The sequence below is a fragment of the Trachypithecus francoisi genome, unplaced genomic scaffold, assembly GCF_009764315.1.
Source record: "Trachypithecus francoisi isolate TF-2019V2 unplaced genomic scaffold, Tfra_2.0 Lachesis_group19, whole genome shotgun sequence".
Classification (NCBI taxonomy): domain Eukaryota; kingdom Metazoa; phylum Chordata; class Mammalia; order Primates; family Cercopithecidae; genus Trachypithecus; species Trachypithecus francoisi.
In genome coordinates this window covers 35,237,152-35,258,915 of record NW_022681464.1, presented here as the reverse complement: position 1 = coordinate 35,258,915, position 21,764 = coordinate 35,237,152, and the positions used below count along the sequence as shown (strand labels likewise).

General features: G+C 45.4%; 1 protein-coding gene across 1 annotated transcript in view; it reads left to right on the top strand.

The window, feature by feature from the left end:
* Positions 1-21,764, top strand: part of COLEC12 (collectin subfamily member 12) — a 186,738-nt gene that overhangs the window by 153,167 nt on the left and 11,807 nt on the right. The window contains exons 4-8 of the mRNA XM_033178184.1: positions 4,216-4,314; positions 5,039-6,085; positions 16,811-17,299; positions 18,900-19,036; positions 20,267-20,376. Coding sequence (XP_033034075.1) covers positions 4,216-4,314; positions 5,039-6,085; positions 16,811-17,299; positions 18,900-19,036; positions 20,267-20,376 — 1,882 coding nt within the window. The remainder of the gene's footprint in view (positions 1-4,215; positions 4,315-5,038; positions 6,086-16,810; positions 17,300-18,899; positions 19,037-20,266; positions 20,377-21,764) is intronic.

Here is a 21,764-nt window from a genome sequence, read left to right as displayed (position 1 = left end):
CAGAAGAAAAAGTCAACAGATTGTTTTGTTCTTTTTTTAACGAATGTATTTATCCCTTTTGTATTTATTCTACACAAACCTGAATTATCTGCCCGTGACACTTCTCTGTTTTTCAAAACTAAAATGGAAGAAAAAGTAGAAAGGGTAGAAAATAACTGACTGTCAGCGTATTTGGAGGTTTCTTTGGCTTCCAGGAAAGAAGGGCAGGACTTGAGATCCTGCATGTGGTTTGAGGACAGACCGAGGCATATGTTTTGATTTGAGGATCAAAACTGAAAGTAAACTTGTAAACATTCTGTATTTTAGTTCTTAAAAATTAGCTTTGCTAAAAACACATATGAAACATTTTATTCTTCAGAGTTTCCAGGGATTTAGGAGTATGTGTACCTATGAAACAATCCTAAGATTATTATGACTGCGCCTCTGTATCTATGTAGTAATTTTAAAAATAATAATTACTCAGCGAAATGGCCTACTCATTGCCAGTGCTCAGGCTTCCCTGGGTTGGTTGGGAAACATATGTGTTTGCATGCCCTGTAGCTCAGCAGGCAGATTGCTACTTATTTAAATAAATCCCTCATGCCTGTAATCCCAGCACTTTGGGAGGCCGAGGTGGGCGGATCGTCTGAGGTCAGGAGTTCGAGACCAGCCTGACCAACATGGAGAAACCCCATCTCTACTAAAAATACAAAAATTAGCTGGGTGTGGTGGCAGGCGCTGTAATCCCAGCTACTCAGGAGACTGAGGCAGGAGAATCACTGGAACCTGGGAGGCAGAAGTTGCAGTGAGCTAAGATCGTTCCATTGCACTTCAACCTGGGCAACAAGAGTGAAACTTCGTCTAAAAAAAAAATAAATAAATGGCATAATAAATATATATTCAGTGACTACCTAGTAGTGCCACACACTGAGCTAAGAGGGAGAGATGGAACTGAATGTAAATTTTCCTGCCCTAAAGGATATAACAGTAGATAAGTCATGACAGCACAGTGCAGTGAGTCCCGTAATACAGAAAGGACTGCTTGCCAGGGGAATTCTGCAAGGTGCACCTCAGGAAAGGGTTCCCACAGGAAGTGACAAGCAGAGTCTTGAAGAGCAAATAGGACTTAGCTCAGTAAAAAAAACAGGGAAGAACATTCTAGGTAGAGAGAACACATGGAAAGGCTCGTGTGAGACAGCGTTTGTTGCAGTGCACACATTTCATTATGACCAGATGGTAGAAGCTTGAGGGAAAACATAGTGAGCTTCTCCAGGGACAATTCCAGGATCCAAGGAGCCAGTTCACTTTGGGTCACACAAACACATGGGAACTTACTACTTCTTCCTGAGAGGAGCCAGGAGAATCTCACACAGTCGTGCGTGGGTAGAACATGTGGTGAATACAATAAATTGCATCCGTTGGCTCATAATTGGTATATAAAGCATGTTCTCATTTTTTGAAGTCTTTTTTTTTTTTTTTGAGACAGAGTCTCACTCTTGCTCAGGCTGGAGTGCAATGGCACGATCTTAGCTCACTGCAACCTCCTCCTCCCAGGTTCAAGCAATTCTCCTGCCTCAGCCTCCCAAGTAGCTGGGATTACAGGCGTGTACCACCGCAACCAGCTAATTTTTGTATTTTTAGTGGAGACGGGGTTTCACCATGTTGGCCAGGCTGGTCTTGAACTCCTGACCTCAAATGATCCACGCTGGCCTCCCAAAGGGCTGGTATTATAGGCGTGAGCCACTGCGCCCGGCCTGAAGTCTTTTTTTAAAAGCTGTTGATATCTAGAAGGACAATCAGACTTGATCCCAAGCTGCTAGAAGCTGGATCTCACATAAGTCACTTTCGGAGAAATGTCCTCTTAACATTTTAGAAACGTGTACTTGAATTCATAGCTGTAGAGAATTACTGCCTTCTGAAAATGAATAAGAACTGAAGCTTTTATTTAGTGTGGCTGTATTAGTCCGTTTTCATGCTGCTGATAAAGACATACCCAAGACTAGGAAGAACAAGAAGTTTAATTGGAATTACAGTTCCACATGGCTGGGGAGGCCTCAGAATCATGGTGGCAGGCAAAAGGTACTTCTTACATGGCAGCGGCAAGAGAAAGTGAGAAAGGTGAAAAAGTGGAAACCCCAGATAAAACCGTCAGATCTTGTGAGACTTACTCACTACCACGAGAATAGTATGGAAGAAACTGCCCCCATGATTCAAATCGTCTCCCACTGGGTCCCTCCCACAACCCGTGGGAATTCTGGGAGATATAATTCAAGATGAGATTTGGGCGAAGACACAACCAAACTGTATCATTGCATTCCTGGCCCCTGCCAAATCTCATGTCCTCACATTTCAAAACAAAACGTGCCTTCCCAACAGTCCCACAAAGTTTTAACTCATTTCAGCATTAATCCTGAAGTCCACAGTCCAAAATCCCATCTGAGACAAGGCAAGTCCCTTCCGCCTATGAGCCTGTAAAATCCAAAGCAAGCTAGTTACTTCCTAGATACAATGAGGATACAGGTATCGGGTAAATACAGGCTTTCCAAATGGGAGAAACTGGCCAAAACGAAGGGGTACAGGCCCCATGCAAGTTCAAAATCAGCAGGGCAGTCAAATTTTAAAGCTCCAAAATTATCTCCTTTGACTCCAGGTCTCACATCCCAGTCGTGCTGACGCAAGAGGTGGGTTCCCATGGTCTTGGGCATCTCGTTCCCCGGTGGCTTTGCAGGGTACAGCCTCTCTCCCTTCTGCTTTCACAGCTGGTGTTGAGTGTCTGTTGGTTTTCCAGGTGAACAGTGCAAACTGTCAGTAGATCTACCATTCTGGGGTCTGGAGAACGGGGGCCCTCTTCCCACAGCTCTACTAGGCAGTGCCCCAGTAGGGACTGTGCGGGGGCTCCAACCCCACATTTCCCTTCCACACTGCCCTAGCAGAGGTTCTCCGTGCACACCCCGCCCCTGCAGCAAACTTCTGCCTGGATATCCAGGAGTTTCCATACATCCTCAGAAATCTAGGCGGAGGTTCCCAAACCTCAATTATTGACTTATGTGCACTCACAGGCTCCACACCACGTGAAAGCTACCAAGGCTTGAGGCTTGCACCCTCTGAAGCCACGGCCCCAGCTCTACATTGGCCCCTTTCAGCCATGGCTGGACCGTCTGGGACACAGGGCACCGAGTCCCTAGGCTGCACACAGCATGGGGACCCTGGGCCCGGCCCACGAAACCATTTTCTCCTTGGCCTCCAGGCCAGTGATGGGAGGGGCTGCTGTGAAGGCTCTGGCATGCCCTGAAGACATTTTCCCCATTGTCTTGGGGATTAACATTTCAGACGCAAGAGAAAATAAGATGCGAAAGTGGAAACCCCTGATAAAACCATCAGATCTTGTGAGACTTACTCATTACCACGAGAACAGTATAGGGGAAACCACCCCCATTATTCAAATTATCTCCCACCAAGTCCCTCCCACAACACATGGGAATTAGGGGAGTATGATTTAAGATGAGATTTGGGTGAGGACACAGCCAAACACTATCAGTAGCATTACTTTCCCTATCATACACAATCAAGAAGACGCTATCAAAAAATACTTCTTGGCAAATCATTGTTTGGAAACACCACTCAGGCATCTACTTGAGAATTGATAAACTACAGAATCAGTTGTCGCTAACAAAAAGCAGATTTCCAGGGCGTTGTGGTGGAACTCATAACAGAAAGTGGCAGTCACTCTTGACGTTGCGTCCTTTCTATGATGATTTTATGTATAGACTTGAGCTGGGTTTTCCTTACCCATGGAATCCTCTTCTAGGTAAACGAGTCCCACCTGCCAAGAATGTTAGGGAAGCTGATGAGTGGCAACATTTTGTAAATTATCACAGTGTGCTGTGCGTTCGTCTATGGAAATTAATATAGGAAATAACAGATTAGGGACTTCTAAAATGCATGAAAATTTTTAAATTAGTTCCAAATGATTTCTGAAACATCCAAGGCATTATAGAATCATGAGAATCGTTAAGAACATACAATTATCAACTAAGTAAATTGTACCCCTGGGTTTTGTGGCAAGTAAGTTATTTTTCCAAAAAGATGGCTTTTCTTTCCTATATTTGATTTCAGTGACACTTTTTTTGTTCAATCTGTTTCCTTTGTTCCATAATGAAATGATCTCTTGTTTTGAAACTGAAAAATCAAACATGAGCAGGTATGTGTACTAATGCATCATTCTCCAAATCTTAGTTGTAGAGAAAATGGACAATGTCACCGGTGGCATGGAGACATCTCGCCAAACCTATGATGACAAGCTCACAGCAGTGGAAAGTGACCTGAAAAAATTAGGTAATCTGTGACAAGACTGAACCATTAAGTGAAATCCCCTGACTCTGCATAAATGACCACAGCCTCTTAGAATGATGTTGCTATAAACTCCCCATTCACCCAGAAGGACGTTCAATTTTTGTGTTGCACGTTGAGTCTTCCCTCATGATTTAATTCAAATGCTTAATTGTTAAAGTTAAGGGTCAATTTTGGAATTATGTCCTGCCAAAAATACTATTATGTACCAGAAAATACCTGAAGATCAATCCTGACTGAAAAAACCCACAAATACCCTTTATTAAAAACTGTCAGATAAATAGGAATTTACTGAGCACTTTTGAAATACTTTAAACTACACAGAATTGTAGAAATTAAGTTATAAAGTAAAAGATCCTAGCATATTCTATTCCTTGATTTTTGCTTTCATTAAAAAATTGGGAAATTTAAAAGGTTATTTTCTTCTTGACATCCTGCCCACTGCCCTAAAATCTAGTAAATTCCCCCTCCCTCTTTGAGAAAAATGTTCAGCCAAGTTTGTCATTCCTAGTTCTGGGCATCCTTTCTGATTCCCCAGGACCCAGTTTTAATAGATATGTACATCTTACTAATGCAGAGCTGTCCGCTTATACTGCCAATTTTGCATCTAAAATACAGTGCATACCAGTTAAGTGTGTTTGGGATCTTTGGCCTTGACTGAACACTTCTCCATACCACCAATGTAAGTCACAGCTATTTCTTATTCCAGGTGATCAAACTGGGAAGAAAGCTATCAGCACCAACTCAGAACTCTCCACCTTCAGATCAGACATTCTAGATCTCCGTCAGCAACTTCGTGAGATTACAGAAAAAACCAGCAAGAACAAGGATACGCTGGAGAAGTTACAGGCGAGCGGGGATGCACTGGTGGACAGGCAGAGTCAACTGAAAGAAACTTTGGAGAATAATTCTTTCCTCATCACCACTGTGAACAAAACCCTCCAGGCGTATAATGGCTATGTCACGAATCTGCAGCAAGATACCAGCGTGCTCCAGGGCAATCTGCAGAACCAAATGTATTCTCATAACGTGGTCATCATGAACCTCAACAACCTGAACCTGACCCAGGTACAGCAGAGGAACCTCATCACGAATCTGCAGCGGTCTGTGGATGACACAAGCCAGGCTATCCAGCGAATCAAGAACGACTTTCAAAATCTGCAGCAGGTTTTTCTTCAAGCCAAGAAGGACACGGATTGGCTGAAGGAGAAAGTGCAGAGCTTGCAGACGCTGGCTGCCAACAACTCTGCTTTGGCCAAAGCCAACAATGACACCCTGGAGGATATGAACAGCCAGCTCAACTCATTCACAGGTCAGATGGAGAACATCACCACTATCTCTCAAGCCAATGAGCAGAACCTGAAAGACCTGCAGGACTTACACAAGGATGCAGAGAATAGAACAGCCATCAAGTTCAACCAACTGGAGGAACGCTTCCAGCTCTTTGAGACAGATATTGTGAACATCATTAGCAATATCAGTTACACAGCCCACCACCTGCGGACGCTGACCAGCAATCTAAATGAAGTCAGGACCACTTGCACAGATACCCTAACCAAACACACGGATGATCTGACCTCCTTGAATAATACCCTGGCCAACATCCGTTTGGATTCTGTTTCTCTCAGGATGCAACAAGATTTGATGAGGTCGAGGTTAGACACTGAAGTAGCCAACTTATCAGTGATTATGGAAGAAATGAAGCTAGTAGACTCCAAGCATGGTCAGCTCATCAAGAATTTTACAATACTGCAAGGTAAGTCGAAATTCTGAATTTGTATTTGTATTAGTTGTCTATTGCTGCATAACAAGTTACTGTAAAACTTGGCAATTTAAAACAATAGATATTAATCATCTCATATGTTTCTGTGGTTTCTGTGGACCAGGAATTCAAGAGCAGCTTAGCTAGGTGGTCCTGACTCACTGTTGTTCATGAGGTTGTGTCAAGATCTCAGCCAGGGCTGCAGTCATCTGAAGGCTTGACTGTGGCTCGAGTGTCTGCTACTAAAGTGGCCTGTTCACATAGCTCTTGGCAGGAGGCCTCAGTTCCTTGCTGTGTGAAATTGCTTGTGTGTCCTGACAATGTGGCAGCTGGCTGCCGCCAGAACAAGGAATTCAAGAGAGAGAACAAGAAGGAAGCTACCATGACATACTAGCCTCAGAAGCCACACACCATCACATCCACTGTATTCTGTTTCTTAGAAATAAGTCACTAAGTCCAGTCCACACTCAATGCAAGGGGAATTAAGTTCCACATCTTGAAAAGAAGTGTAACTAAGAATCTGTGAACAGTACTTAAAGGGGATCCATTAATTATTTGTTGGGTGAAAGGTTGGTTAATTTGAATTTTCTTCATCTGTGAGCCATTTCAATGAAACATAAATTGGGCTCCTCTGAAAGCAAGATCAAGTTTTTCAAGTCACAAAGCTACCATTAAAGGAGTTACATGTCATGAGTAGATGAATGGTTGGCCATCACAGTAACTGTAAGGCCACAGAGGAGTTCTGGTAGGTGTGGTGGCTCATGCCTGTAATCTTAACACTTTGGGAGGCTGAGGTGTGAGGATCACTTGAGACCAGGAGTTTGAGACCAGCCTGGGCAACATAGCAGTATCCCATCTCCTAAATAAATAAATGAATGAATACACACATATAATCTGAATTTTACTGTTATCCAGATCATCCATGCAAATTAAAAGTCCTTGACTCAGATTAAGTCTATAGTTGAAGATTTACAGCATCATATATTAATAGTATTTTCCAGTCACAAACTATTTTCACAGTTTTTACATTGAAAGTACTATGTGGAAGATGCTGTGCTCAGCAGTCTGGGTAATACAGAGAAAAGCAAATGGTCCTCACCCTTAGGTGGTTTAACATAAAGAGAATTTCAGGGCATGAGAAGATGGACTGTAAGCAAACATTCAAGGGGAAGGGATTACACAAGGGCATGAGTCACTAGGGGCCACCTTGGGGTATTTCCTCCACACTGGTCGAATGATCAAGAATAACAAGTGGTAGTTAGTTAATAAGTCCCTGTGAGGCTGAAGGTAGATCCGGATAGCAGATGGCAGGATTCTGTTCAATAGGTTTGTCAGTGACTAGCATGGATGACCTGCTGAAGCAATGCTTGTGTGACTTGAAACTGAATATGCCAGCCGGTGGCTGATATAATCATAATCCACAATGATCTAGAGAGGCCAGAAGAGTATCAAGATGTCAACCAAATGAAGTAGATAGGAATACATGTAAAATCCTGCTCATAAATGGATGAGACAAAGCAGATAAATGTTGATAGGAAGCCATGGCTGGAAGGAAGTGTGCATGAAACATGGGGATTTTAGTTGACTGGAAGCAGTTAAATGTGTCTTCCAGGGAAGGTAATGTGATCTTTGACTGTGTTAATAAAAAGGGAAGTAATATCTGACTCTGTTCAGTATGCCAAGACCATCTCTGGAACATAATGTTTACTTTGAGGAGCCCCTTTCAAAAGAGACATTCCCAGATCAGCATGCTCTGAAAAGCAGCACCAGAATGATAGCAGCTAGAAACCATGTGCTGTGAGGAAGGGTTGAGGACCTGGGAGCTTTCACCCCTAGGAGAGACTGCTCAGTGGAGAACAAGACAGCCATCTGTACTTATTTAAAGTTGCTCTGTCTTAGGAATGAACAGACTTTGGCTGTCTGGTGCCAAACCCTATGCCGTTAACTCCAAGGATAGTCACCGAAAGTGTGTGCCCCTCCCCACTGTACCCGGTCACCCCAGAGGGAGCCTAGAAGGTCAGGGAGTTGGGATTTTATTCTAAGTGTGAGGGGGAGGTTTTAAGCAAGATGTTGAGATGGTAGAGAGCAGGGAGGGGTCAGTGAGAGCAGGGACCAGCTGTTGGCCTAGAATGCTGGCAGTGGAGAAGGAAGAAGTGGGTACCCTCATTTAGGAGGAGAGTTGGAGATAGAATCAAGGGCTTCCCTTTCCTTGCCCTGACAACAGGGACCCCAGCTTTAGGAGGTCCCGGCCGGCCTCCCCCAACCAAGCCTCTGCTGAGGTGAGGAGTCTATGGCCTCAAGGTACTGTGAGTATTCAGAGCCCACACCAAACCCTGCTTGTCCATGTTTGTGCCCAGGACCCTGGAATTCCCTACCCAATGTGCTCAGAAGCAAAGGGGCAGCCAAGAGATACCTGTGTGTCGTAGGGATTGGGGGTGATGTGGACAGAAATTGAACACACAGTAGGGGGTTGGTGTGAGTGTCTGGACGAGACTGGCGGGCAGGACCTGCTGATGGATTGGCTGTGGGGAGTGAGTGAAAGAGAGGAACAGGATGTTTCCTAAGTCTTTAGCATGAGCAATGAGGTGGATGGTGATCCAGACTGGGGAGTTGCAGAAAAAGAGAGGCCCATGTAGACACGTTAAGGGGAAGATGTCTATTATAATAGAATGAGGTTTCTGACTCATGGAAAAGCATATGTGATTAAAAAAAAAAATCTCAATTCTGAAACCAGGCTCCAAGGTGCTTCAGAGACACTATCACATTCATTCCTGGTCTTGTTCACTGCACTTTCTGTGAGTTGATCTGAGAAGCTTCCCAGGCCAAGCAAGCTGGCCCCTTTCTATTCACTCTCTTCCACTGCCTCCAGACCAGCAATAGCCAGCAGGTATTCCAAGGGAATGAGAGACTGAGGGGAAGAACGAACTCCACTTCTGAATGCAAGTGTTTTCTTCCACACCTTTTCTCTCTAGCACCTTTCCCTTTCTGTACATGCAGATCTCATCCCTGAGGATGAGGGGCAGATGGTTAAAGCAGGATGGATTAACATTGGCTTATGTGGGGCTGGCGTCTGCAAGATTCAAAATAATCTGATGCTTTCTAGAAAATTCCTGTTGACTCACACTTAATGAACCCCGGTGCTCACTGTCCAGTTCAGCCACATAGACATTTGCTGCATTAAGAAGTGGGAGCTGAAGCTGACTAACTGTGCTGAAGGCAGATGATAGTGTAGAGATAGATGTTCACATCTGTCTCTACATCCATCAGCCAAGAAGCCTTGTTAAGAAAACCTTATTTCTTGGGAGTTCACAACCAGCCTGACCCACATGGAGAAACCTCATCTCTACTAAAAAGACAAAATTAGCCGGGTATGGTAGCACATGCCTGTAATCCCAGCCACTCAGGACGCTAAGGCAGCAGAATCGCTTGAACCCGGGAGGCAGAGGTTGTAATGAGCTGAGATCGCACCATTGCACACTATCCTGGGTAAAAAGAGCGAAACTCCATCTCAAGAAAAAAAGAAAGAAAAAAGCCTTATTTTTTGATACAAATAATGTAAAGATTTGTATTCTAATTATGTACATAGAGGACTTCTCACACATGTTTCTAGGTACAAAGATCACTCCACCTCCTGGGCTGTTCCTCTGCAAACTAAGGAAAGGTCAGTTGCATCCTTCCTGTACAACCAGACATTTTCCCTCTCTGCTCTTTCGAGAGGCATCAGATTTAATGAGTGAGAACAGGAGCTCTGCAATCAGACAGGGCTGGATTCATGTAGCAAGTTCCTTATCCTCTCAGTGCCTCTGTTTGCTCATCTGTGTGTACCTTTTAGAGTTATGAGGACCCGAAGAAGTAATATAAAGAAAGTACTTAGTGCAGTGTCTAGAGTGGGGTCAGCATAACATCCAAATGTAAATAAGGTCACTTCCTTCAAAGCTTTCCCTTCTGCTGCACCTGTAGCCAGTACATCAGTGGAAAACAAAACAGCTTCATATGCACAAAGAGTAAAATCACACATGTGGGGTTAAAGATGATTTGAGTCTAAAAGTACTTACTGCTGGGTTTCTAGTGCCCAGCCCTAGAGATGAATCAGACCCCAGGGATGCTGACATCTAGCTAGCTTTCATTCATTTTCTCAGGCCACATTTCTGGGGTGTCTGTGCTGTGCCAATCACGCTGCTAAGCCCTTGGATAAATTATCAGCTTTCATTGTTACAACTCTTTAAGGGGGGAGTTATTGACGTTCCCTATTTGCAGGGGAAGGAACTGAGACTCAGAGAGCCTGAGTAACTTATCCAAGGCCAAACAGCTAGTAAATGGCAGACAGTGCCAAACTCAGGTCTGTCTAGTGGCAAACTCATGCTTCCACCATGAATAGATAACATGTTTGGAGAGGTGGAAATGACAGAGTTTATTGACAGCAGAGCAGTTGGTTAAGGTTTCAGTAGGGATTGACATTTGAGCTGAACCTTGAAAGGTGCACATGAAGGCTGACGGGACAGGGGACAGCACAGTGTGGGTCAGGCAGGGGCCTCAGTTCCTCCCATTACCAACCATTCCCACGTGCTGCACTTCCCCAAACAAGACGGCATGGCTGGAGATCCCGGAGAGCAGCCATTAACAGGCTCAGAAGCAGATCATGGACAGTTGGCAAGAAACTGGTTAAATACACCCTGCTCTGTGGACAAGGCACTTCCAAGGCTTTCCAGAAGCCCAATTGTATTTCTTTTTAATCTGTACATTCCATTTCACCTCAGTGAAGCACAATGATTTTTTCCTATGGTAGGCATTTAATAAATATTTGATTAATTTAAGTGCATTCAAAGTAGATTTTTTGTTTTTTTTTTTTTGAGACGGAGTCTCTCTCTGTCGCCCAGGCTGGAGTGCAGTGGCCGGATCTCAGCTCACTGCAAGCTCCGCCTCCCGGGTTCCCGCCATTCTCCTACCTCAGCCTCCCGAGTAGCTGGGACTACAGGCCCCTGCCACCTCGCCCAGCTAGTTTTTTGTATTTTTAGTAGAGACGGGGTTTCACCATGTTAGCCAGGATGGTCTCGATCTCCTGACCTCGTGATCCGCCCGTCTCGGCCTCACAAAGTGCTGGGATTACAGGCTTGAGCCACCGCGCCCGGCCTCAAAGTAGATTTTTAAATGAGAAGAAAAACATCGGATTGTATCGCTGTTTTTCCTCTACCTTGTCTATCTTCCAATCTTACCACCAGTGGGTCTTAACATTGAGTCTCTAAGACTTTGGATGGCAGTAAGAAGTAAAGCAGTTTCTCTTCCTTTTGTTCAGCACCAGCGGTTTTGTTGGAAAACACATTTGAAACTTCTCTTGCGTAGGAAACTGGACTGGGCACTTCTCAGGCCTACAGTTTGATTTATCAAAGCACAAACAGCACAATGATTTAAAGTCTTCCATCCTCTTTGAACTGCTTGTTTAGAAAATACAGATTTTCAAGGCTCCCAAAACTGTGGGGCCTGGGGACGATGGGGTAGAGGTGTCACTGAGAGCACAAACCCCGGGCTGCTTGGAGCTCTGGTATTGGTCATATTCAGGCATCTCTGGTATTGGTCATATTCAGGCATCTCTCTGGAGCTTGTGACGGCTTTACCAGCCACCTGGGCATCCTGGCATTTCAGAAACCTGAGCCAGTGAGCCACCCATACTTGGCCTTGACATTGAGTTAAAATTTCACTCAGTTTGAAGGCAAACCTCAAATGTCCTTCCATGTAGGACATCGCATGTTTCCACGCGGCGTTGCGGCTGTCTCAACCCTGAATTCAAGTTGTTGCTGCACAAGCTCATAAATACTCTGTTCTTTTTTTTTTTTTTTTTTTTTTTTTTTTTTTTTTGCTTTCAGGCACTAAGGGCAGCTTCTATTTTATTTTATTATTTCATTTTATTTTCACCTTGACAGCTGCCCAATAAAATATTCAAGTGAGACCTCAAAGCCTGAGATCATCCAGATGCTAATCAGCAGTGCCAGCATCCCGGGTCCTAGAGGAAAACAAGCCCTGGCATTAATAATCTACTTTTTATGAGGATCCAGTGTTGACTTTTTAAATGGCTTTAGCTCTTTTTCTCAACGATTTTTTTAAAAGAAAAAAGAAATCCAGGAAATTTCTAGCCTGTCTTAATGAACCAAAGTAGATCATGTGAATCTCCTGATCTGTAAGACATATAGAATATGTTTTGACCTAACCAGCATCTGAGGGCAGAGAGTGCCAGCTCCTTTGGTTTTTGGAAGGCTGGGGCAGCTGTAGTGGAAGACACCAATCACAGTGTGCTTGCCAGTTTAGCCACAGTCAGGAATATGAAGCCTTATCTGATTAAGAGAAAGTCAGGTAACCTATTTAAGATGGATGTGGTACTTCGGATGGGGAAATTGGTTTTTATACTAATCCAGCTGGGAAATCAATCACAAGTAGAACTGTAGATCTTTATTAACGGCAAAAACGTGCATTTCCCCCCCAGTATTTATTCCCTTCCTTGGCAAGATCTGGAGATTAGCACCTGCTGGAATCTTGTGCTATCTGTGGGATCCATGTTTGATGTCGTTCTTCACATAAGCCACAACTTACACATTGAGTGGGTGGGGAGATTCAATAGCCACTTCCAGTCCAGAGGAAACTGGCTGAACACCATAAACTACCCTACCCCAGAAAGAAACAGGATGAATGAAAAGCTTCACCCCAGGTGAGGGAGGCCTTGGATTCATGTCAGGAGAGGAAGGGAGAGTTGTATCTTTGGAACTCTGTCAGAAGCTAGAAGAAGGTGTTCTGAAAAAATACAGCTCCCCCCACCAGCAGACACGAGCCTGTGATCAGTTCCTCTTTCATGGTCACAGGTAAACTCATTTCCTGTAACTTGCAAGGATAGCACCAACCCCAGATGTAAGTGATGGAGAAACACAGATTATCAGCAAAAAAAAAAAAAAAAAAATTAAGAGAATACAGCTAAAGATTATTTCTTAAAACACTTGAATTTCCCAATATGCCATCTTCATTATTTGGATTTCCTAAAGTTAAACACAGAACGTAAGTAAAACAGAAATAGTTGAGAAAAAAGTTTAATTTTGCAGTTATTCCACATACACTAGAATTTTTTGTTTTGTTTTGGACTAAATTGTCAGTATGTTTTCCCTAGAACTATCCATAATGCTACATCTGTTGTGGGGGAACGTACGTGGCACCTTCACCACTATTCATCTCTGGGATGCTATTTCCCAGCTACACAGAGGCACTAAGTTACTTTTTTAAAGGAGATAGATCTGGCAGCAAAAGTCTGCCTTCCCTCTCTTTACTAAATGGCATAGGCCATTTAGGTGAGCCTGACCAGGTTAGGCAGAAAAAAAGTCCAACTGTGGATGTGGACACCCACTGGATTAATTCCTGAGGGTCAGTAGCAAGGAAAGATGGATCTCCTTATGATTATTTCATAGTGGCAGCCACAGCCCACCTGATACAGAGAATATTATAAGATGCAGGGCACCAGGCAGGTCACGCTTCCCCAAAAACCTATCCCTTCTGATCTCACCTGGGGCACAAAATGTGAACATTAGAGTGCTGGACTTTTTAACCATGATGCGAGTGTATTTGGATAAACACTTGCTTAATAGTGACTATGGGCCAGACCCTACAAGGGGCTAGACGTGGAGAAGGGTCTTGAGTAGAACAAATAAGAACTAAAAGATGAGAGAAGAAGAGAAAACTTCCATCTGAAGTGGCCTGGGAGGATGCCAGGAATTTTACCGAAGGACATGGGCAGAGGAAATTGTCAGAGAAGAGATGTGTGGAAAGTACAGAAGACGATAGAGTAAACACAGGCGAGACTAGGCTGGGAGGAGCCTTCATGCCACACTGATCAGGTGGGGCTGCATATTCTTGAGCAAGTGGAGATGAGAGCTGGGCTTAAGGAAGACAAAAGGCAGAGTGGAATGAATGGAGAGGAATCACAGGTAGGAAGATCAATTAAGAAGTTACCATGAACACCTTCCAAAAAAGACAGAGAGAGATGGGAAGAAGAGAGCCTACACTAGGGTCATGACCAGGGTCAGGGCAAGGAAAAGAGGGTTGTGGCAATGTGGTGGGAGAAGGGATGATGGGAGGTGAACATGCACAGCAAAGAGACAAGAAGTTCAGCTGTGGACACGCAGGTTAGAGGTGCTGGCAGAACCAGAGAAAATGGACCCTTCAACTAGCAGGTGCAAATAAGGGCCCAGAGCCCAGGGTTGCTGAAGACAAGTGGGAGTCAACAGGAGCTGTGGGCAGAGGTCAGTGACATGGGTCTAGGTAGAAGTGACTTCATCCCTAAGTCTTCTAAAGTCTCCCATTTATGGAGCAGATAACACTAGAAAGAATGCATTTAGGCCAGTCCTTGCCATTAGCATAAACTCTCTTACCACTGGAAGAGGGTCCTGCTAATAAATCTGTGAGCAGCATATGGGTAGCCTTCCATAAGCAAACTAAGTCCAGAGCCTAAGCTTCTGCTAAGAGAGAACACAGATGGATTGGCTTGACTGGGAGCCGTGGATGTTAGGGTACAGTAGACATCCGTCAAGACCTAGGGTGGGGAAGGAGACAGGGAGATCCCCCTAGAGAGGTGGGAAGGATTTCTTCATGGTTCTGTCCTCAGACCAATGGGAGAGGGAGGACAAGGAGCAGGAGGGATAAAGGAACTTAGGGTAGATCTGCCACCCATCCTCCATTGCTCCAGCACTTCTATCCTTCTAACTTTACAGGCTTTCTGCTTCTGTAGAAAAAGTAAGGCCAGGCACAGTGTCTCACACCTGTAATCCCAGCACTTTGAGAGTCCGATGGGGGAGGATCGCTTGAGGCCAGGAATTCGAGGTCAGCCTGGGCAACATAGTGAGACCCCCATCTCTAGAAAAAAATTAAAAATTTAAAAGTAGGTAATGTGGCACAAGCCTGTAGTCCTAGCTACATGGGAGGAAGCTGAGGTTGGAGGATTGCTTCAGCCCAAGAGTGCAAAGTTGCAGTGAGCTATGATCATGCCACTGTGCTCCAGCCTGGGCGACAGAGTGAGACTGTCTCTAAAAAAATAAATTGAGACTCTGTCGCTAAAAAAGAGAGAGAGAGAGAATAAGTGTGGCCTTTTATTGTTCATGCAGAATTGTGAGATTTCAGAAACTCTCAGATTCATTCATTTCAACATCAGAAGACCCGAGTTCATGCCCCAGCTCCACTACTAAATTGTGGTTGACCATGTCTTACTCTCCTTGGTATCTGTTCCTAGTAGCTAAGTATCCTCGAACAAATAGTCTGGCATCTCTGGCCCTACATGTCCTCGTCTGTGCAGTGAGAATTCTGCATCACAGGCAAGGTCAGGTGGCATAATGTATGTGAAAGTACCTTGAAATTTGTCTCACTATACAGTTCCTGGTAGGGGATTATTTGTGTGAAATTTCCTGTTACCTCTGAGAAATTAAAGAAAGAAAAACAATCCTGTGTTCGTGGGCCTCTGTGGGATGATGGGGATGAGCAGTATTTGCTTTTCTTCCCAATTTGATGGTCCACATAACTTTTTTCTCTAGCCTACCTTCCTTATGTATATTATTAGACTTACAAAGCAACTCAGAGAGTTTGGACACCTGTCCACAATGGGCAGCAAAGCCCCACCAGGCTTTCCCACAGAGAGCTCCCGCCCCTCTGAGTTGGCCCACGGGTGAGTGAGGCTCAGCCCTAAGGACACCAGCGTCCCCACAGCTTTGGTGGACAGCACAGGCATGCCAGCTGGGGTACGACAGAGAGGAAGGTTATAGGGAAGTTACAGGCTTGGTTATAGGGAGAGAATTAATACATCAATGCCTGTCAACACCTGATGGCATGTTTTGGTCTCCTTCAGTTCTTTATCCCATAATACCTTAACACGGTGCTTGTCATATAATAGGTCTTTAATAAATATTTATCAAAGTAAGGAAAACAGGAAATAAATAAGAGGAAATCCTGATCCTGGTCTGCACAACTTTCCTGCTGATGACAGCATAGGCCCAGGTGACTAAGAGAACCCAGTTTAATCGTGTGAGTCACTGTGAAGAATAAGCCCCTGGCTGTCAGTGTCACCATGAAGGACCTCAGTGGGGCACTAAAAAGGTGTGCACCGTTACAATACATTCTCAAAGCTTGAAGAGGAAGGGTGAACTTACTGAAGAACACACAGTATCTTGGCTTGCTCGGGCTGCCGTAACAAAGTACACAGACTGGGAGGCTTGAACAACAGACATTTCTTTCCTTACGGTTCTGGAGGCCGCAAGTCCAAGATCAAAGTGTCAGCAGTATTGTTTCCTCCAAGGTCCCCCTCCTTGGTTTGCAGTGTCCATCTTCTCCCTGTGTCCTCAGGTGATCTTTCCTCTATGGGTCTGTGACCTAATCCCCTCTTCTTGAAGGACACCAGTGCTATTGGATTAGGGTCACCCATGTCACCTTGTTTTAACTCGATGACCTCTGTAAAGGCCGTGTCTCTAAGTAAGTCCCATCCTGAGGTGCTGGGGGTTAGGACTTCAACATAAGAATTTGGAGGACATAATTTAGCCCATAACAGTCAACAGTCGTATGATAAACAAATAATCTTTCCCTAATGTGTATATTTTGTATGCCAGGTTTTTTTAGTTTAGAGATTTTATAAGAAGAAAAATCATTCATAACTATCATTCACAGTGGATTTCATGTTGACACTTTTTTTTTTAATTTATGTTTTAGGTCCACCGGGCCCCAGGGGTCCCAAAGGTGACAGAGGATCCCAGGGACCCCCTGGTCCAACTGGCAACAAGGGACAGAAAGGAGAGAAGGGGGAGCCTGGACCGCCTGGCCCTGCGGGTGAGAGAGGCCCAATTGGACCAGCAGGTCCCCCTGGAGAGCGTGGCGGCAAAGGATCTAAAGGCTCCCAGGGCCCCAAAGGTTCCCGTGGTTCCCCCGGGAAGCCCGGCCCTCAGGGCCCCAGTGGGGACCCAGGCCCCCCAGGCCCACCAGGCAAAGAAGGACTCCCTGGCCCCCAGGGCCCTCCTGGCTTCCAGGGACTGCAGGGTACTGTGGGGGAGCCTGGGGTTCCTGGACCTCGGGGACTGCCAGGCTTGCCTGGGGTACCAGGCATGCCAGGCCCCAAGGGCCCCCCCGGCCCTCCCGGCCCATCAGGAGCAGTGGTGCCCCTGGCCCTGCAGAATGAACCAACCCCGGCACCAGAGGACAATGGTAAGTCCGAGTCCTCCCTCCAGCCAGGGGGGACAGGGCAGTACATGTGCTTGAGACTGAGCCAGCCCCTAGTGTGTGGCCCCACCCATGTTATTTGTTTTTGTTTTTGTTTTTGTTTGAGACAGGGTCTCACTCTGTCACCCAGCCTGGAGTGCCATGTCGTGATCTCAGCTCAATGCAACCTCCACCTCCCGAGTTCAAGCAATTCTCCTGCCTCAGCCTCCCAAGTAGCTGGTACTACAAGCGTGTGCCACCACGGCCAGCTAATTTTTGTATTTTTAGTAGAGAGGGTTTTTCGCCATGTTGGCCAGGCTGGTCTCAAACTCCTGGCCTCAAGCGATCCGCCTGCCTTAGTCTCCCAAAGTGCTGGGATTACAGGTGTGAGTCACCACATCTTGTCCCCCGTTCCATATTATTAACAGCAAAGGCATCGTAGGGGCTGGCACAGGAGCCCTGCTGCCCAAACAGGTCTGCACACCAGTCATGTGTTTCTCTGTAAACACCATCAGATTCTCTAGCACTCATTGTTTTATGTAGTATGTTATGTATGTATGGGACAGGGCCTCACTCTGTCACCCAGGCTGGAATGACGGAGTGAAGTGGTGCAAACATAGCTCACTGCAGCTTTGACCTCCTGGGCTTAGGCAATCTTCCCACTCAGACTCCTGCGTAGCTGGGACCACAGGGGTGTGCCGCCACACCTGGCTAATTTTTTATTTTCATTTTTTGTAGAGACAGGGTCTTGTTATATTGCCCGGGCTGGTCTTGAACGCCTGGTCTCTGGCAACCCTCCTGCCTCAGTCTTGCAACGTGCTGGGATTCCAGGTGTGAGCCACAGCACCGGCTCTTGCACTTGTTTATTTATAGGAGGCAGCCCTCAGAAGACAAACACAATGCAAAACATTTCCTTCAGGGAAGCCTGCGGCTGGCCACCCTGACCACTCTTGCCTCGTTTTACATCCTCACTCTGGGGATAGATGGGCTCCCTCCGTTAGCTCCATCAACATGCAGATGGAACCCTCAGCTATTGATGACTACAGTTAATTTCTTTTTGAGGTGTTAGATGTTACGGTGCCTTCTAGTCTTTTGATAATTAAACCTTTGACAAAACTCAAATGTTTGGTTAGCAACCAAGCCTATTTGTCTCTCCTTCAACCCAACCCCTATTCTTTTGATTTTGGTTGGTGAGGCCTGGGTTATCTTTGTTGATCCATGAGCCCAGTTTTGGTGCTGGGTTCTCACATCCAACTGTTCATAGGTTCCATGTGATTCCAGACTGACGCTGAACATCTGTGCCTGCCCTGCTTCTTCTTGTTGCTTCTGTTATTTCTGTCATTGTGAAGACGGATCCAGACGCAGAAGAACAAAGACCCAGTCAAAGATCTTTTCCAGATTATGTGGTTTTGGCTTGTGCTCTGCAGTCCACTCTGGGCTCATGCTTGCTGCGAGCACGTCCGTGAACATCAGCTGTGGGCCTCATGCAGGGATGCTCAGGCTGCTCCCAGCAGGACCACAGTTTTGGCCTCTGAAACACAACTGAAGAAGAGCAGAGTGCTTTCTGTGATTTTTTAATCAATGTTTTCCACTTTTGCATTCCTAGGCTGCCCGCCTCACTGGAAGAACTTCACAGACAAATGCTACTATTTTTCGGTTGAGAAAGAAATTTTTGAGGAAGCAAAGCTTTTCTGTGAAGACAAGTCTTCCCATCTCGTTTTCATAAACACTAGAGAGGAACAGGTATGCCTGCCACATACTTGGTCGGGAAAACTATAATTTAAGGATAGTTTACATCTGGAAATGGCAGGCTTGTTGGGGATTCGGAGATATCACGAATTCCTAGTCACGTAAACATGGGAGGCAACATCACAGAGATTTGGATTTTATCCAGTGGCTAGAAGCATTCATGGCATTGGAATTGTATCTTCATGATTCTTCCTGGAAGATATTACTTATCAAGCCTGGAGATGTGTGGCTCCTTCTGGTGGCTGTTGAAATAAGTATAATGCAGAGAAGCTTGAGAGCTGCCACCAGGCACCTGTGGGGGCAGAGACAGAGGCATGAACGCTGTAGGGATGGAGTGGGGTACCAAGGACCACGCATGGCCCCAGAGGAGTCGGGAAGAGCAGAGAAGGCCGAGGAGGCAGGACCCACACATGGTAATGCTAGTGTCCACTCATTAGACCCTTCTATATGCCAGGCGCTGTGCGAGGCATCTTCTCCCGTAAACCTCACAACAACCCTGGAACATAAGTATTATTATTATCCTCATTTGACAGATAGGAAAACTGAGGCCCAGCAAGGTTTATGCAGACTGAGACCAAAACTGCGGCCCGTCTAGCAACAATGCAGCGCTTTCTTTGATACCACACCATTCCAGCGGCCTCCTCCCTTTTCCCTAAGTTATCTCCAGCAGACACAATCCTGTTAACAGATGTTTCCTGTAGTAACTGACTGGAATGAGCACACGGCAGAGAGTGACCAAGCACCTGGGCTTTAGAATACACAGACCGGGGCCCAAGCCCAGCTCAGCTGCTTCTCATGTTTGTTCAGTGGGTGGTTATAAAAGCTTGAAGACACACTGTGTGCAACACATTGCACATGGGGCCCACCCCAGAGGAAGTGCCCAATAATATCATGACTATTCCTATGATTAGGACATGGGAGAAAGGGGTGGGTGGGTAGAAGGAGGTGGAACCAATGGACATTCACTGAGTTGTCTGTGTGATTTAGAGGAAGATCCTCACTTTAACATCAGTTGTAAACTTGTAAGAGGAAAAAGTCAAAGCCCCCCAAACAGTGCAAAACAGAGCAACTAGCAAGAAAAAAGCAGAAAGCAAAAGCAGGCTACACATTGTGACAAACATCCTCTTTTAAATTGTCCTTTTTTCTGAATGTTAAATAAAAGAAGAAGGCCTGAGACATCTGTTCTGAAAAATAGTCATGCACCATCCCTGGTTTGTTTTTCAGCAATGGATAAAAAAACAGATGGTAGGGAGAGAGAGCCACTGGATCGGCCTCACAGACTCAGAGCGTGAAAATGAATGGAAGTGGCTGGATGGGACATCTCCAGACTACAAGTAAGTCCTCAGAAGCTTCCAGATTGGTGGTCAGGCTCTCACTGTTCTGTTATCACTTCTTGCCCGACTCCCAAACGTTTCTTCCTTCATGACTTCATGTCCTAGACACTCCTCCCAAACTGGGGTTCCTGGTACTAGTTGCATATTTCCCCTGGAGAAATCGTGGTTGACAGTTGATACGCTGTCAAATAAAGCTTTCCTTTCTTCTTTTCATGGAGTGAAGTTTTTTTCATTTCTAAGGAAAAAATCATGCAACTCATAAAACCACACAGCGTAATGCTTCTGGTCGAGGCATTTTCTTTAAACGCTATGGGAAAGCATGATGAAGCCCAGGCAACCTCAAGCATGTTCAGCGTTCACCCCAGGCGTGTTTCCAAGAACTGGGGAGCTCCCTTCAGGATCACACTGTGGACGCCCCTGACAACCTAGTTGGGCTTCTAGGCAGAGTGTGATTAGAAACTACAGATGTGTAATTTTCCTGGCTCACGCCTGTAATCCCAGCACTGTGGGAGGCTGAGATGGGCAGATCACTTGAGGTCTGGAGTTCAAGACCAGTCTGGTCAACATGGCAAAACCTCGTCTTTACTAAAAAAAAAATACAAAAATTAGCCAGATATGGTGGCACATGCATGTAATCCCAGCTATTCAGGAGGCTGAGGCAGAAGAATTGCTTAAATCCAGGAGGCAGAGATTGTAGTGAGCCGAGATCATGCCACTGCACTCCAGCCTGGGCCACAGAGCAAGACTCCATCTCAAAAAAAAAAAAGAAACTACAAATGTGTGATTTTCCTACACATAGGAAGTTAAAATACACTATAAACAAAGTTGCATTTGCGGGATAACCATCCTCTAGAGGTTTGAAGATTCCCTGTAAGTCCCGTGTGACCTAAGTTCTATGAAAGGAGCAACAAAGAACAGAATCACTTTGAGGTACCTTCTCAGCTAACCCAGAAGTCTCTAGAGTCTCATCCTACCCCAGGGGATGTTAGCCCCTTCCCTAATTCTAACAATGACTGTATTGCATCAGTTTGATTTTCACATCTCCGTACTCTGACTTTGCCTCTAACGGGTGTGAAAATTTCAAGGAACTGTAACAAATGAAGCAGAATTTATTTAAAAAAAAAAAAAAAAAACCCTCTGAGTAACCTTTAGTTTGCTGGAGACAGTGAAGCCAGACCCTGCAGAGGCTCCACCAGGCACAAGAGCATCACCGCATTGGAAGCACTTTCTGAGCATTGGGCAAAGGCCATGGTGTGGCCTCTGGGGCTGTCCCAGGAGAGGAGAAAACAAGGGTGTTTCAGGCCTAAGACAGTCTCATGGCCGTGGAGGCCTAGGCTTGTATCAGCCGAGCAGCAAGGAGGAGGGTTAGAGGTGATGGAGAAGCCAGA